Source organism: Dermacentor silvarum, chromosome 9 (genome assembly GCF_013339745.2).
Source record: "Dermacentor silvarum isolate Dsil-2018 chromosome 9, BIME_Dsil_1.4, whole genome shotgun sequence".
Taxonomy (NCBI): domain Eukaryota; kingdom Metazoa; phylum Arthropoda; class Arachnida; order Ixodida; family Ixodidae; genus Dermacentor; species Dermacentor silvarum.
The window spans coordinates 5,792,421-5,809,369 of NC_051162.1; the positions used below are offsets into that span (position 1 = coordinate 5,792,421).

Consider the following 16,949-nt stretch of genomic DNA (forward strand, 5'->3'; position numbering starts at 1 on the left):
GCAACTATTGTTCGCGGAACGAAGGAGTTAGCATAGTGAGCTGAGTGACAACTAATGCGTTTTATCTTGAAGATATGGTCTGTGCGTGGAAAGAAGGCTGTCGCTGGTTCGAAGATATGGTGAAGGTGCGGATGATGATAAAGTTTGTGCAGCAGCGAAAGGCGGGCAATTCTACGGCGATAGGATAAGTCGTCAAGCTGAGCGCGAGCTTTTAGTGCTGAAATGCTAGTATAGGGTGAATAATCAGAAAAAATGAAACAGACCGCGCGGTTTTGCAGTGATTCGATTTCTTGGGTGATATAGGTTTGACAAGGATCCCAGATGGCTGATGCATATTCGATTTTGGGGCGTATTAATGTGATGTATGCTAGTCTGCGTAGTTTAGCTGGAGCATGCTTAAGGTTGCGTTTGAGGAGGCCTAATGAGCGGTTAGCTGATGCCAACGTCAGGCGGATGTGATGATGCCACGTTAGATCAGACTGTAAGTGAACTCTAAGATACTTATATGAAGTAGTAAGTTCAATTATGTTGTTATTTATTACGTACGATATTGGAATACGGTGGCTGCGCCTAGCAAATGATAACTTCGTTTTAGCTGTATTAAGAGTCATCAACCATGTTGAACACCATGTGTTAATAGCGTTAAGATTGGTTTGAAGAACATGTTTGTCATTGTCACATGAAATTAATTGATATATAACGCAGTCATCGGCGAAAAGTCTGATGTGGGAAGACACACAGTTAGGCAAGTGATTAATATATATTAAGAAAAGTAAAGGGCCAAGAACGCTGCCCTGCGGAACACCGGAGGTTACTTTGGTAGAAGGGGAATTCCTGTTAACAGATGTGTATTGTACTCTGGATGAGAGGAAATCCTTAATCCGTCCACTAACGGTTGGGTGTATGTTAAGGTTCATTAACTTCAGTACTAGTCTATGGTGAGGAACACGATTGAAAGCTTTTGAGAAATCCAGGAAGATAGCATCAACTTGAAACCCGAGGTCTAGGTATGAATGTAAGTAATGTAAAAAGCCGGCTAACTGTGTGTCGCATGAATAACCCCGACGGAAGCCATGTTGGTAATCAATGATAATTTTGTGGTCTTCTAAGTAGTTAATGATTTCAGTATACAAGATGTGTTCAAGTAATTTGCAAATAGTACTAGTTAAGGAGATGGGGCGGTAATTCAATGGATGAGTTCGGTTTCCGGACTTAAAAATGGGTATGACTTTTGCCACCTTCCACTCGTACGGAATAGTGTTGGTTGATAAAGACTGCGAGAAGAGTGCACACAATAGAGGTGATAAACTAGGTGACAAATGTTTTAACATTTTATTATTGATGCCAGTGTGATCAGATGCCGAAGAAACTTTAAGTTTATTTAGTAAAGAAGAAATACATGCTTCGCTAACAATTATTTCTGGCATTGATATGTTAGTGAGATTGTCAAGGCATGGTGATAATGTGGTGTCTTCCTGTGTAAATAGAGATGAAAATGCGCTATTCAATAAATCGGCACACTCCGAGTGGTGGACCATATCACCGTGCTCATTAACGAGTGTTATATCGGGATAGCTCTTCGGGTTTATTACGCGCCAAAAACGTTGAGGATTGTTACTGAGCATAGAATATAGGTCATGGGTAAAGAAATGTCGTTTAGATGATTTTAGCAGTGGCTGATATTGCTTATCGCAGGTCTTATAACAATGTCAGAAATCTGAGACGCTGTCTTTATTGGTTTTACGATATAAACGCTTTTTCTTATTATTAAGGCGCCGAAGCTTTACGGTAAACCACGGGGCTGTCGGAATGCAGGCTATTTTTGTTAGAGGGACGAATCGATTAGTTAGTTCAGTAAGAGAAAAGTTCAGCCCAGTTATGTTCAATAGTTTGAAATTGGCATCTATTGAGTAAATGTAATGAAAAGTCAGATAGTGCGGAGTTTATGCTGTCAAAATCCGCTCTATTGTAACATCGGATGTATTTATCAGAGCTCGGACATCTTGGAAGGGAAACTGCAAGACTACCTGTTATGATATCATGATCAGATAGCCCATCTTGATGAGTTAAGTCGAAGCACACGTCAGGATCACTGGTTAATACTGGATCTAAAATGCTAGCGGATGTAGCCGAAGATCACGTGGGACGGGTGATAAGCTGTGTTAAAGAAAAGTCGAGACATGACTGCAGGAAACTGCGCCTCAGATAGGTAGGTTGCTGTTGAAAGGTTAGCCCAATCAATACCGGGTAAGTTAAAATCACCGAAGATTAGTACTACAGATTTAGGAAAACGAACAGTAATGATATAATGAATTGATAATGTAATGGATTAATCATTATAATTTGATGTATACATTGTATAGATACATCGCAGTCTGCACCACGTTTCGCTGCATGGTGAAGACGCTCCTGTTCTGCGTGACGCCTCATTCGGGCATGGGTGTCCTCGACACCGAGTGCATGCATTGGAGCCATTTTACTCGCACGTGTTTACGTGCTCCTTCTGCATACGTGGCCAGCACGCTGTTGAGACGCCAGTTACGAGCGCTCTCTTCAGGCTATGGACGATTGTAATGTTTACACTATCACAGCCCAGCATGCGACCTCCACAGCCCAGCACCTGCATTTTTGTCACATAGGAAAACAAGCACAGCACATGCCATATGCACAAACTACCAAACGCTCTCATGCCGATGCCGGCTGGGATGCGTGGAGGCGAGCGCCATCAGGTGGTATTGGAAAAAATCCAGCAGCGCATGCGAGAAAAACCTAATGGATGGATGGATGGATGGATGCTGTGAGCGTTCCCTTTGAAATGGGGTGGTGGGTTGCGGCCACCAAGCTCTTGTTATTATTTAGCCTAATGTCCTACCTACATATTTGAGAAAACACCCAGATACAAAGAATTCCCAGCATCAAACTATTTGAACCATTACTGGGAACTCTGTTTTACAGCGGAGCTGTTAAGCTTTTCGTAAGTTCATTTCGTGCCGACAGATAACTTGGCCCAGCTGTGAGTCGCCAAGCCATGCAACCTCCTCGCATCACACACGTGCGTAGGGTGGAGTCTCACCACGACATGCATGCGGTTCGCCTCCCCTTTCCCCAGCCGAGGAGAAGCAATTGTTCGCTTAGCTGTGACGTCACTGATATGCTAGAAAGCTCTGAGCAGCCGGCGTGCCGACCGACGTGTCGCCTCTCTCGTCTAGTGAACACCCATGCGCAGCTACCATGGGGCGACTGAAGAAAGGCAAGACTCCCGAGGAAGAAGCCACCTACAAGGAAGCTCGGCGTGCGGCTCAGCGGGACTACAATCGACGAAGGAGAGCCGATCCTGCCCATCGCGCCGAGGTCGCCACTGACAAACTCCGTCACCGAGCCGAGGATCCCGAGTTTCGGGCCAGAGACAACAAACGTTGCCGACTGAATGCTCGGTGCTGCCGGGAATCGGTTCCAGGCCTGCGCGTCACTGAGAACTTCCAATGCCAAGCCTGCAAATCCATGGGAGTTGCCAAACCTGAACTAGCTCCGCTGTCACCCAGCCTTGCACTACTAGAGCAAACTGCCCACATTTTTTTGTATGCCTCCGTTCTTAAAGCCCAGGAGGCGAGCACAATCTGGTGGTGTTGCAAGAAACCCAGCAGTGCATGCGTGCAAAACCTAAAGCCCAGGAAGCGAGCACCATCTAGTGGGTGCTGTAAGAAACCCAACAGTGCATGCCTGCAAAACCTAAAGCCCAGGAAGTGAGTGCCTTCTGGTGGGTGTTGTAAGAAACCCAGCAGTGCATGCGTGCAAAACCTAAAGCCCAGGAAGCGAGCGCCATCTGGTGGGTGTTGTAAGAAACCCAGCAGCGCATGCGTGCAAAACCTAAAGCCCAGGAAGCGAGCGTCATCTGGTGGGTGTTAAAAGAAACCCAGCAGTGCATGCGTGCAAAACCTAAAGCCCAGGAGGCGAGCACAATCTGGTGGTGTTGTAAGAAACCCAGCAGTGCATGCGTGCAAAACCTAAAGCCCAGGAAGCGAGCGCCATCTGGTGGGTGTTGTAAGAAACCCAGCAGCGCATGCGTGCAAAACCTAAAGCCCAGGAAGCGAGCTTCATCTAGTGGGTGTTGCAAGAAACCCAGCAGTGCATGCGTGCAAAACCTAAAGCCCAGGAGGCGAGCACAATCTGGTGGTGTTGTAAGAAACCCAGCAGTGCATGCATGCAAAACCTAAAGCCCAGGAAGCGAGCGCCATCTGGTGGGTGTTGTAAGAAACCCAGCAGCGCATGCGTGCAAAACCTAAAGCCCAGGAGGTGAGCACAATCTGGTGGTGTTGCAAGAAACCCAGCAGTGCATGCGTTCAAAACCTAAAGCCCAGGAAGCGAGCACAATCTGGTGGTGTTGCAAGAAACCCAGCAGTGCATGTGTGCAAAACCTAAAGCCCAGGAAGTGAGCACCATCTAGTGGGTGTTGTAAGAAACCCAACAGCGTATGCGAGCGAAACCTAAAGCCCAGGAGGCTAGTGCCATCTGGTGGTGTTGCAAGAAACCCAGCAGTGCATGCGAGAAAAACCTAAAGCTGAGGAGGCGAGCACCATCTGGTGGTGTTGTAAGAAACCGAACAGCGCATGCGAGCAAAACCTGCGAGCAAATGGGGGTGAAATGCAAAAATGCTTATGTACCGTGCATTGGGTGCACATTAAAGAACCCCAAGTGGTCAAAATTAATCCGGGGTCTCTCACTATGGTGTGCCTGATAATCAAATCATGGTCTTGGCACATAAAGCTCCAGAATTTAATTTTAGCTTTTTTTTTAAATTTTAATATTGACACTGGGCCCTTGAGGCAAGAACGACGAAGTTCGTGGTTGCGTGCGCGCTCTCCGAGGTCCAGCCATTACTAAAGGCTGACGTGTTTTTGCCTATCTGTTGCTGGTCATCTATTCTAGCTGTACTAGCTGGGTGACATTTCTGGTGGAGGTGTGGGGTACGGTCGATGTTAAGGTCTCCGGAGCGTACCCCAGACCTAAGCCCGGCGAGCAGTTCGGCCGAGCTTACCCCTGTGCACGTACGTACCAGCCGACGTCTCCAGGGACTCCAGCCACAGCACGGTCTGCTACCCGAACGAAGTAGAATGACGAACCAACCTCCTCCTGCTGCTACTGCAGCATCGCACGTGGTTGTCAATCAGACCCGGACGCCGAATCCGTTCCACGGGAGTGCTTCAGAGGACGCCGACGACTGGCTTGACCATTTTGACCGGGTCGCCAACCTCAACGACGACCCATTAGCGTAAGCTACGCTACGTGTACTTCGCTCTTGAAGATTCCGTGAAAACGGGGTTTGAGAACCACGAGGCCACACTGACATCATGATTTTCCGTTTCTTGGTGTCGTCGACGTGGTGCGCATGGCTGACTATCAACGTGCAGACCTTGAACTGCTTCCAGTCTTCCGATATCTCGAGGGAGCTGACGTTGTTGTCCCACGCCCACTTTCACGAAGATTGACATCGTACTGCCTGCGGAGCGATGTCCTGTACAAGAAAAATTTCAAGAACAGCCAAGAATCGTTCCTTCTCGTCGTTCCGACGGCACTACGCAAGGAAGCTTTACAGGCGTGTCACGAAGATCCCTGTGCCGGCCACTTAGGCTTCGCGAGGACATTAGCGCGCATACAGCAGAAATACTATTGGCCACACTTATTTTCGTCAGTTCAGCGCTATGTGCGAACGTGCCGTCACTGTCAGAGGCATAAAGTCCCACCCGTCAAGCCTGCCGGCCTCCTTCAGCCTTTGGATCCGCCTCCGGCGCTGTTCCAGCAAGTTGGAATGGACCTTCTTGGTCCGTTCCCCACATCTTCCTTGCAAAACAAGTGGATAATCATGGCAACTGATTATTTAACTTGCTATGCGGAGACAAAAGCTGTGCCGAGGGGAACTGCTGCTCTAGTTGCCAGCATCTTCATCCACAACATCGTGCTTCGCCACGGTGCACCCGCTGTGCTCATTACTGACCACGGTGCAGTGTTTACGGCGGAGTTGTTGCAACAAGTTGTCACGCTGACACACACCAACCACTGAAGGACCACAGCCTATCATCCCCAGACTAACGGCTTAACAGAGCGCCTGAACAGAACATTGGCCGACATGCTATCCATGCACATTGATGTGGAACACAAAACATGGGAAGAAATTTTGCCATACATGACGTTTGCTTACATTACCGCTGTGCAGGAGACCACAGAGTTTACACCATTCGAGCTCGTTTACGTTAGTGATGTGAACTACGAGGTGGTGCCTCAAAGCTCTGATCCTGGTTCGAACCGACGCCGTCCCCGTGCTGAAGTCGTCCACATAGTACGGATGCAGCCGTACTACGCACGCGAGGGATAACTCACAAACCGCTTTAGCATTGTGTACATTCCTGTATGTTTTTTTTTTTTCTTTTCATGTTGGCATTCTTGCCCATAGTGCTCGCCCGCTGCCCTTGAAGCGACTGGGTCGGTCGCTTTTGAGAAGGGAGCAATGACGCGATATAAATTGGCACGTGGTGACACTGGGCCCTTGAGGCGAGAACGACGAAGTTCGTGGTTGTGTGCATGCTCTCCGAGGTCCAGCCATTATTAAAGGCTGACGTGTTTTTGTCTATCTGTTGCTGGTCATCTATTCTAGCTGTGCTAGCTGGGGGACAATAAGTACTCTTTAATAAGAGTAAACTATACGGTACATCTTGATTCCTGAGAACCGAAGTTACTGATTGCTTGCAACAATCTTGTTATGCAAAGCTAGTAGACTCCCGAGCATGTACAGCAATGTGTTTTCTTGCACAAAATTTGTAAGCATTTGTGATGGGAAACAAACTTGCCGGTGTTTCTGTTGGGCCCAGGATCCTTTAATAATGACACGGCAGACGGGAGCTTGTTACACGAAACACCGACTTTATACAGACACGCTAACACGATACAGACGCTTTACATACACAGGGACTAGAGTTCACGAAGTCGTTTGTCCTTCTATATAAGGATGTGCCTAGCACTCATGCATCACGGCTCGCCAGTGTGTGTCGTCGTTGCGGTGACCATGGTGGTTGTTGCGTAGTGCGTCACTGTGTCGTCTGACACTTGAAGACAGCTGGTGTGTTGCTTGCGACGGCCACGTCTTACGCCATCATCATCACGCTGCACCTTATCGCGACATGGAAGCAGGGGAACAGCAGGCCGGTAGAACACCAGGCCACTGCTGTAGCTGGTCCGTAATGCCTCGGCTGCTAGAACGTCGGGCTCGGTCGGCAGACAGGTAGCTCAGGCGTCCCGGTCCCCAGCATGAAACACTGCACCAGGCCGCTATAACAGCAGGCCACTGGTGCGCAGGAGAGCCCAGCCACGAGCTGAATCGACCACGTCTGCATGATAGCAGGACACCCAGTCGCCAGTCATCGGGCTCGCTCAGCAGGCAAGTAGCTCAGGCGTCCCGGTCCCCAGCATGAAACACTGCACCAGGCCACTATAACAGCAGGCTACTGGCGCACAAGAGAGCCCAGCCATGAGCTGGATCGACCAGGTCCGCGCGGTAGCAGGACACCCACTCGCCAGTCATCAGGCTTGCTCAGCAGGCAGGTAGCTCAGGCGTCCCGGTCCCCAGCATGAAACACTACACCAGGCCACTATAACAGCAGGCTGCTGGTGCGCAGGAGAGCCCAGCCACGAGCTGGATCTTCGACCAGGTCGGCACGGTAGCAGGACACCGGTCGCCGGTACCCGAGCCTTGAACCGTCGTTCTGCGAGCTGACGTTCGAGGCTGCCGCTCGCTCTCATGCTCTGCGCGCTCTTGTGCTCTCACGCCGCTTCCTTGTCCATGGCACGTGGTCGTTTTCTTCTATTATCATCATCGCCAATTCTCTTCTTGCTGCTGCCATACAATCACCATCACTTCAAGCTGGCTCGTCACGCACTTTCTCCTGTCACCGCCGCACGCCACTATCCACATCATCACAGCATTAAACTTCATAATAAATTTTCTGATATTTAATCTATATCCAACTTTTTGTTTTCCTTGATTCGATTCGAAATCTACTGCAGTCAAAGCTCGAAAAAACGAAATTGTATTTGCAGCGGAAAACTTCGTTACATCATGAATTTTGTTAATTCGAGGTTTTAAAGTTTCAGCAGTAAAAACAACTTCACAGATTCCTATAGTATTCTTGGTGGACAGTATCTTATTAGTGAGCACTTATAAACAAATCACAAGAAGGTCAGGCCATAATAGTACGGTGCGGTGCCGATCGCGCCGAGAGTAATGCGGCGCTGTGCATCTTGGGACACTCCATGTTCCATGTATTTCGATAAAAGTCCCCGAGCTAAAGCATGCTATTAATATTGATGGATGTGTGTGGCCTTCACTGCACTGGGTCCAATAGCAGCCACTCATTGTCATGCACTGTGCAGGCCATTCTCCTTGAACGACTTTGATGACTACGAGAAGCACTTCACGGTGATGAACTACACAGAGTCCGGACCACAGCAGGTAAGGCCGCATAAGGACGGTGTTGATAATGACATAAAAGTTTACTGCCCATCTTGTACCTGCAGCTGGACTGTAAGCATCAAATACAGCAGATTTCTGAGTTACGTCTAAGCACCCTACTATTGTAAGAGAAGGACATGGAAAAAAAAAGAAATGTGTGCTTGTGTAAGCAATTTCTTTTCTCTCGAACATATACCGTGTCACCATGTTAGTGGATGCTGTCATAAAGTGATTACTCACTGTTCACAAATATTGTTGATAAAACGAGACGACAGCTTGTTATGGGATATTTGTTTTAGCTGTAGCTCGAGCATCAAAATGGGGTCTGGTGATGGTTTATACAGTAGAATGTCAGTGATACAATCACTCCTGATACGGATTTTGGGATGATACGAATTTTTCAACAGTCCTGGCCCACGTCCATTAGCTTACAACGTGCTGAATTTCTAATGTTGCGAACTAATTTTTGCATCGCAACAGATGATACAAACAATCAGGCCGCTGTGTGATCCCCAGTAGAGCCAATGAGGAGGCTCCAATGCAGCATTAGTGATAAACCCTGGCTGCTTTCAGGCCAGCAAAATGGACACGCTGATGTGCCAGTCACATCCTTGTGGCCAGGTTGACCTATGTCACTCCACCTTTACTCCATACCCTCCCCCCCCCCCCCCTCCAAGAAAAGAAAGCTTGTGATTTGCGCAGTATCATGCAACTTGTTGGCCATCTTCAAACACCTTGTAGCTTTAGCAGGAGCCTGCAATCACGCACAACTGTCGCTTCAGTTAGATTGGTGTCATTTGCTTCCATGGGTAGCCTTATCTCTGTATTGCCTTCCGTCGTCTTTGGTGTGTGATGACAATTCCAAACATTGCTACCTTTGCAACCGTGAGATCGCATGATATGAAGGAGCTTTGCCACGACAAGGAAATGTAAAAATCCTAGGGCAAATACTCGAGTATTCGATTTCAGGTCAAATAGAGAACATTCAAATATTTCGATTCACGAATCGAATACCGTATTTCCCGGTATTGTCATTTTTTTTTTTTTTCTGAATTTTTCGTCGGTGCATCTTATAGAACGGTGCGACTTGTGTACGTTTTCTTTTTTTTTTTGCCCCTGGAAAACCTGCGTAAAAATTGAATTGGAGGCTATAGCCACATGAAGCGCGCTGGGTTGACCTCCTCTGCCACTTAATTGCCATGGGTTCTTACAAATGCTTACAAATTTTGGGCTAGAAAACACAATGCTGCACGTGCTGAGGAATATCCTAGCACTGCGTAACAAGAATGTAGCATGCTATCATTAATTCATGTACATAGAAATAAAGATATACATTATGGTGTACTGTTAATAAAGCGAACTTCAAATTAATATGCTAGCGCATATTACAGCACAGTTCTAGTATATGCAGGTCTGTAAAATATTTTTTTTTATAAGTAGAATACCTGTCGAATAAAATCAAGGGCCTTCCCTCTGAAGCTAAAGATTAGTGACGTTATGTTGCACTGTATATCAATGAAGTTCTCAGTTTAATAGTGGACTTCTGTTTTAGGGCAATCTTTTATTGCATTGCTTTGCTTTGCAAACATTGCAAACTTTGAGCTTTGCTTTCCAGTTTTCTTCCTAAATACAGAAGGGATTTTCAATCTACGGCAGGTGGGTTATGGCCACAGACGGAAGCGCGGACCGCGCATCATGTGACTTGATCATCACCCTGCGCATAGCCATCGCTGGCACTGTGCGGGGTCGACTGTGGTCAGCGTTGACGGTAAAGAGTAGGTGCCTTTTCATTGTCAGGTTCGGCGCAATTTTCCACTTGTAAAAAAATATGAAAGCGAGCGGGTCATCACAAGTTCGCCCATAAAATTTACCCCACATAATAAACGCACCCCCCAACTTTGCTTCGATCTTTTTGGAAAAAAAAAGTGCATTCATTGCGCGAGTATATACGGTAAGTTGTTCTTTGGTGAATTGGTTAACATTTGATGAAGCCATTGTAGCGCAAATAGGGCAAAGACAAAGAACAGAGAACTAGGCAGCACAGGTCCTACACTCACAAGTGATGTATTTTGCCGAGCAGAAAAAATGTACTGAATAACGCGCATGCATAAAGGTTCAACACGGCAAGGAAGTTACATGAGATAAAGATTTTGGGCGGAAGCAAAGAAACTACTGCACATGAACGTTTGGAGACTTTCCATAAAAAAAAAAAAGAGGCACGGATTGCGTCAGCTACACGTCTATCTGTCTATTTGGAAGCGAGGTTTGATTTTTGTATTCTTTTTCTTTGCTGTGTTGAACCCATACTCATGTGCATATGTATGGGTTTCTGTATGTTTTTCCTGCTCCACTGGGAACAGAATTAATTGTGAGTGTAGTGCCCATGTCTGGTTCTCTGTGTTTTGTCCTTGTTCCATTTGCGCTACAATGGCCTTCATCATTAAGTTATAGTGTCGCTTTTGTGGAGTTATCACTCGGGATGTTTTGTTTGTGTGCAGACAACATGTGCACAGTTCTTGGAGTGCTTCGACCGGTACTACAGCTCACACCCCTGGGACCAGGTTCAGGTGAGCTGAAACAATGTGCTTGATAATAAACAGTGAGGGCCATTTTTTACCAGGCTGGCTAATTGGGAGAGCTAACCAAGCAAGGTGGCAATGATTCATGTTGAAATTCAGCACATAAGACATAAGGAAGAGGGAGTCATATGGGCAGTGAATATAAACAAAGGTACCTTCTATGAACCAGGATTCAATATCCTAGTTAAATCAAAGAATGGCTAAATCAAAGAAATCAAGTCAATTGAATATCTCCACTATTTCATTAAAGGGCCCCTAAACCACCTCAGATATTTTTTGAACATTTCAAGTAAATGCACGCATTGAGTTCAGAATGCCGCACGATCAACGATGCCAAACGCTGCAGCGCTACGCGCCGCGGTTGCGCCACAAAATTTAAAAAAACAATGCCGTCTTCCTCTCCCGGCCTTTCCGGTATCCCCAGCGGACGTCGTGATGTCACCAGGGTGCATCTGAGGATGTCAACCGGGTCGACGATGTCGATTGGTCGAGCAAGAACCTACAACTTCCGGTTAGTCTGCTAGCAGGTACGCGCGCTCCCTGCTCTTCCTCACCGTGTTGCTCGCTTTTGCGCGCTTGTGAATCGGTAATTACAGCCTGCAACGCAAGTGCCAGATTGCTCGCGTTCCAACACAGTTGTGCTTAGCAGTCTGATTAACTGCGCAAATAGAGTGGGACAGTGTTGGCCTTTCTAGACGTGTGCGCAACACAGGGTCCATAGCGGCACGCTTCACGCGAGCACGGGCCGGTACGGAAGCAACAGCGGTTAGCTGAGAAGCGCTGAGTCGCGGCTAAGGCCCGTTCACGTTACTGGCACGGTAACTCGCCGCACGCCGTTTGCCATTTACGGGCCGCCGTTCGACAGCGGTTTTGCTCGCGAATGGCGAGATTTCCTTGCCGCAGAGAGGATGAGACCGGGACTCATTTGTGCGACAGCCTCACCGCTGCTGATCGCTCAACGGCGCCGATATCGTCGCTAGGCCTTTTCTGGTTCCCTTCAATGCTAAAACGGACGCCGCATTGAAATGAATTACCGATGCTCACGAGCCACAATATTTTCTTATCGTTGTTATCGCTACGGTGTTATAATACGGCGTTACGATATAGCGTCCGATAGAATTGTACCCGCTGGACGCCATATCAGATGCCGAATCGTACCGTGTCTCTCTTACTTCACGGCAGCAAGTTCTGGGTGCGTTTATTACGCGGGAGAAAAAAAATCTAAATTGGTGACCAAAGTTGAGGGGTGCATTCATTAGGCGAGTGCGTTCATTACGTGAGTAAATACGGTATGTTACGGGGAAACTTAAAAACAAAACCCTTTTCCGGCTGCCATTTGAGGTCTGGTTGAGTGCCCGCGGCCACAATGTGGCGATACCGTTTTACAGCGAAGCTGTTAAGGGCTAAGTTCCAGGAGATCGCGTCCATGTACACCGGCAGTAGACAACAATGTTGTGGCGTCTCGTTTTGTGGTGTCTCTTTCACTTAATATATACCACAATTGGCATGAAAGGGTATGAATGTATGACTAACATGACTGATAGATCATGGCAACCAGAACATCACATGCTCGTCAGTTACGTCAGGATTAACTATAATAATATCACGTGCGGCACATACCCGCATTAGATATGCAGGTATGAGCCAGGGACAAGAAAGAAGGAAGGAAGGTAAGAAAGAAATCACATGTGGCTCATACCCGCGTTGGATATGCGGGTATGAGCCACCAAGAGCAGGAGTGGGACAGATCTCATCACCGTCATGCCACTGCCTCGGCAGAAGGTCAGGCCCGCGATTCGGATCGCATCACTGGTGGATTTGGTGCTGCAAACGCACTACTTGGCCATCACACCAGGCGAAATCAAGACACCATTGTCCTTGCTCTTTGACGCACATGCCGAAGACGCTTAATATAGTCAACAATGATAGTCACACGTCGTTATTGCGTAGTCGGCTGGGAACGACGTTTACGTACACACTAAACGATGTACAGATTAACCGCCAGTGTCAGTTTAGCAGCTACTCACCGGCCGGAAAAAACTTTCTTATGATGCTCTCAAACACACACTCTCAGACAGGCTTTATTTGCAGGCAAGAAGGAAAAAATCAGTTATCTTCACTTGCCGCGACGATGGCCCGCGACGATGGCATCTTCGAATAGAACACTACGACAACACCACGACCGCAAGCACACTGGCGGAATGAAGGGAAAAAAAGAATGTCACAGTTTTACCCGATAGGCGAAGCATCGATTGCGATTGCAAATTAGTAGACAGCTATACGAACTAAGGATAGTGGTCTTATCAGTCGTATCAAGTTGTAAACATTCCCTTACTAAGATAACAAGCACGGTATAAGGCGTGCACAGGTAAATATGAACACATATCTCTCGATGACCGCAGAAACTTGATGCCGCAACGCTGGAGTGAGGAGGCGCAGCAAGAGCAATGAGCGAATTGACGTTTGTGCCATCAACGCGAAAAACTAAACGTCGAAAGCACTGCACACACGAAATTACCGACACTAGTTGCACTTTATTCACATCACAGATCGCTTTGAAGACGCCCTCGCGGACGTGCACTTTCTCCACGTCGCAGATCGCTTTCAAGATTGGCGGCAGCCGCACGCCCCGAACTTTCTCGCCTCCCCGGCGATGCCTCGTGGGTGATAGCAGCACGCTTTCACCCCGCCTTTCTTCCTCTAGCGCGCAAGATAAAATTGAGCTGCAATTGTCAGCTGATCCTTGCAAGCTTTCACTCGCACATACCACGTGCGGCGACGATGTTACTGTGTTTGGACTTTATACGGAACTTAAAAGCGACGACCACGGCAGAAATATGCCTGGAGCATCCATGAGATTGCGCAATAAAATAATAGAGACATATATAATGCTTTTGTATAGTAAAATGGGCTTCTGCGCGGTTACTACTTGAATTGGATTGGATTTGAATGCGACAGCAAATTTGCGCCTCCTACCGGCAGCTTCTACGCATTACCGGAAGCCAATCTCGAAGGCCATGCTCTTGTGCACTGCATTCGGCAACAGCTGTAAGAGCAGGAAATGCGCCATGGTGGCCATGTTTTAAGGTCCCTATCGCTGGCGGCTGTCGTCCAGGCGCCGCAACTCGAGAATCAAATGTCTCCGCACATTATATTTAGCTGATTTGGTGCCTGTGCGTGTAGAACTAGAAATAAAATACAGTCGAATCTCAATAATTTGAACTCCCAGGGGTCCGAAAATTTGTTCAAATTAAAAGAAGTTCGAATGAAAAGAAGGACGTATTTTTGAACTATTTGAGCACTATAGCACGATGCACGAACGGTGCGAGTTGTGAAATATTGTGGCACGCAAGCGCATAGTGAGCGCAACCGCCCACGCCAGCCAACGCCAGCCAACGCTTGGTTCCTGATAACAGCAGAAAACGAAACTTTAGGGAGCGGACGGCACCGCCATGGTGACGGGCGGGCGCGGGCGACGACCGTCGAAGGTGAGGGAGGAGGGCGGCAGGGAGACGGATTTGACCTCGGCAACTCCGCCGCTTCGGTGGCTCCCCTCACCCTCTCTCTCAACTCCCTTGCAGCTCCCTTAGCTTCGACTGTCTCCGTGCGCGCCTGCCGCCGGTACAGCCCGCCCGGCGCAGATTAGCCCACCCCCTGAAGTTTAGTTTTCTCTCGTTATCGGGAAGCGAGCGTTTGCCGGCGTGGGCAGTTTCGTTGGCCGCATTGGGTCTCCGCCGCTGCATTAAGGGGTCTCTCCTAAGCTTTTGCTCTATAGCGTTGTCGGAGCAATGCCGGTCGGAGGCGCCGCCGCATTATTTAGTGCGTTGCTTAGAGTATTGTCGGTCCGCGGTATGTTCGAATTAACCGTCGCAAATGCTTTCGCGTTCGAATTACCGAGCTTTTTCGCCCATTGAAATACACATTACTTTGACGGGACCACAGCGTCAGTTCGAATAAACAGGCAGTTCAAATTAAGCGTGTTCGAGTTAACGAGATTCGACTGTAGTATGCACTAACCATTTGGTGGTAAATGAGCAACTACGGCTTAGTAGGGCAATACATGGGGTTCAATGGGGGCTGGGTGGGGGAATCTTCGCGACTACGTTTAAACCGCAATTACACATTAAGTGGGTACGTGTTAACGAGGTTTGACTAATATATAAGTTCACTATAGCAGACCCACCATAGTCACAGCTTCGCTGGCCAGTGCATCTTCACAGTTCTGGAAGGGCTCTGAATTTTTTGGACAGTGTTTGCCATAATGTCGATTTCGATCGCAGCGCAAGCTGTGCAACAGATACAATGGGCAGAGCGCCCACACATCAAGGACAGATACATTGTGTGCATACGTTCGTGGAGGGGAAGGGCAGCATACATCCTCATTCTTCTAGGCCCTCCGCCTAGCACAAGTGCATTATTGAACAAATTGTATTTCTCAACGTAAAATGCATAAGAAAATTCGTTAAGTATGACTTATACACAAACCTGCTGACATGATGGCATCAGATTCTAATTTGAATATACGAGAAAACATAATTTTGTTAAACGTAAGTTCAAACACAAAGCCCTCCAGCTGCCGTTTGTTCTTGAGTGAGCACAGACAGAAATATCCCGACCAACTAGAGGGTAAAGGCTTTGCTGTAAATCTTTGTTGTAGCAGCGAATGTGCCAAAAATTTCACGGAAGTCACAAAAAACAGATGTCGGGTTAGCTGATGTTTACGCGATGGATTGAGAGACGTACGGCGGCACAGCACACAGAATTTTATCACGCATCAAAAATACAAACTTACCCCTCAACCTAAATATTGTGACAGAGCAATGAAGACGTTTTCAGATGACTTCGAAGAAGACGATGCTCGGAACTTCGTGAGCTAACTATGATCTTGTCAACCGCTGCAATACACTGTAAATATACTCCTTACTTCTTTTTTCCTGTAACATTTTTGGTAGAGTTTGTGGGGTAAAGTGCAAGACGGATTTATGCAGCGGGCGCTCCTTAGCTGCATCTACCATGCCAGCTCAAGGCGAGGATGCTTTGGGCCCCCACGCCAACCTTCATTCTGGCACAACCGCGCGACCCCTGAACCTTTTCCGGCACCGACAACACTGATTTTGAAGATTGGCGTCAACTTTATGAGCGGTTGAGCGCGAGCAACCACTGGGACCAGACCATCATGCTGGCTATTTTGATATTCTATCTCGCCGGAACGACACGGGTTTAGTTTTAGACCCACGAGGAGGAACTTACCAGCTGGGACATTTGTATACAGAAGCTGAAGGATTTCGTTGGCAAGCCTGTTGGACGTCAGCGCGCCGCTCAAAAAGACCTCATTTCGCGTGTCCAGACGTGCACAGAGTCCTAACTGAGAATGTCCGAAGCTGATAAAGTCGCACATGTCATTAAGGGCATAGCAGATGATGCCTTTCACCTCCTTGTGTTTAAGAATTCTTCCTTTTTTTACTTATTTTTCTCTCCCTCTCCTTTCGCATCCCTTTACCCCTCCCCCGGTACAGGGTAGCCAACCGGAGATAACCTCTGGTTAACCTCCTTGTCTTTCCTTTACCTTTTTCTCTCTCTCTCTCTCTCTACTGCACAGGCCATCATTACCTAATGCTGGTGGTTTTAAGAAGACAAGAGCCGCCGCATTGCCCACCCATTTCCCCTGCCTCCCCAACACGGCTGCTACGTCCACCTGCGAAGACCTCCGCAGTCTGCCCACGCCCAATTGCTCTGATGACATCGTCCACATCATCCGGCGTGAAATCAAAGCCGCATCTCCTTTCCCAACCCCAACCCTTGGCCCCGAGAATTGCCAGGCCACCGTTTCCCTGATCCAGACCGTCGTACGCCAGGCATTGGCCAGCGTC

General features: G+C 47.9%; 1 protein-coding gene and 1 long non-coding RNA gene across 9 annotated transcripts in view; one reads left to right on the forward strand and one right to left on the reverse strand.

The window, feature by feature from the left end:
* The window catches only part of LOC119465117 (tubulin--tyrosine ligase-like protein 12), a 190,162-nt gene that overhangs the window by 123,438 nt on the left and 49,775 nt on the right, over positions 1-16,949 (forward strand). For all 7 annotated transcript variants that reach the window (XR_007463256.1, XR_007463255.1, XM_049655702.1 and 4 more), the window contains exons 12-13: positions 8,422-8,500; positions 10,999-11,067. Coding sequence is in view for 5 of the 7 variants with exons in the window: in XM_049655702.1 (XP_049511659.1) it covers positions 8,422-8,500; positions 10,999-11,067 (148 nt within the window). In the remaining 2 variants the exon portion in view is untranslated. The remainder of the gene's footprint in view (positions 1-8,421; positions 8,501-10,998; positions 11,068-16,949) is intronic.
* LOC125940044 (uncharacterized) lies at positions 3,224-5,252 on the reverse strand. 2 transcript variants are annotated; one of them, XR_007463268.1, is made up of 4 exons: positions 4,485-5,252; positions 3,937-4,073; positions 3,799-3,867; positions 3,612-3,729 (listed from the first exon to the last, which is right to left on the reverse strand). It is a non-coding gene; the product is annotated as an uncharacterized LOC125940044 (long non-coding RNA). The 2 variants fall into 2 exon arrangements; XR_007463267.1 differs by having other exon boundaries at positions 3,224-3,867.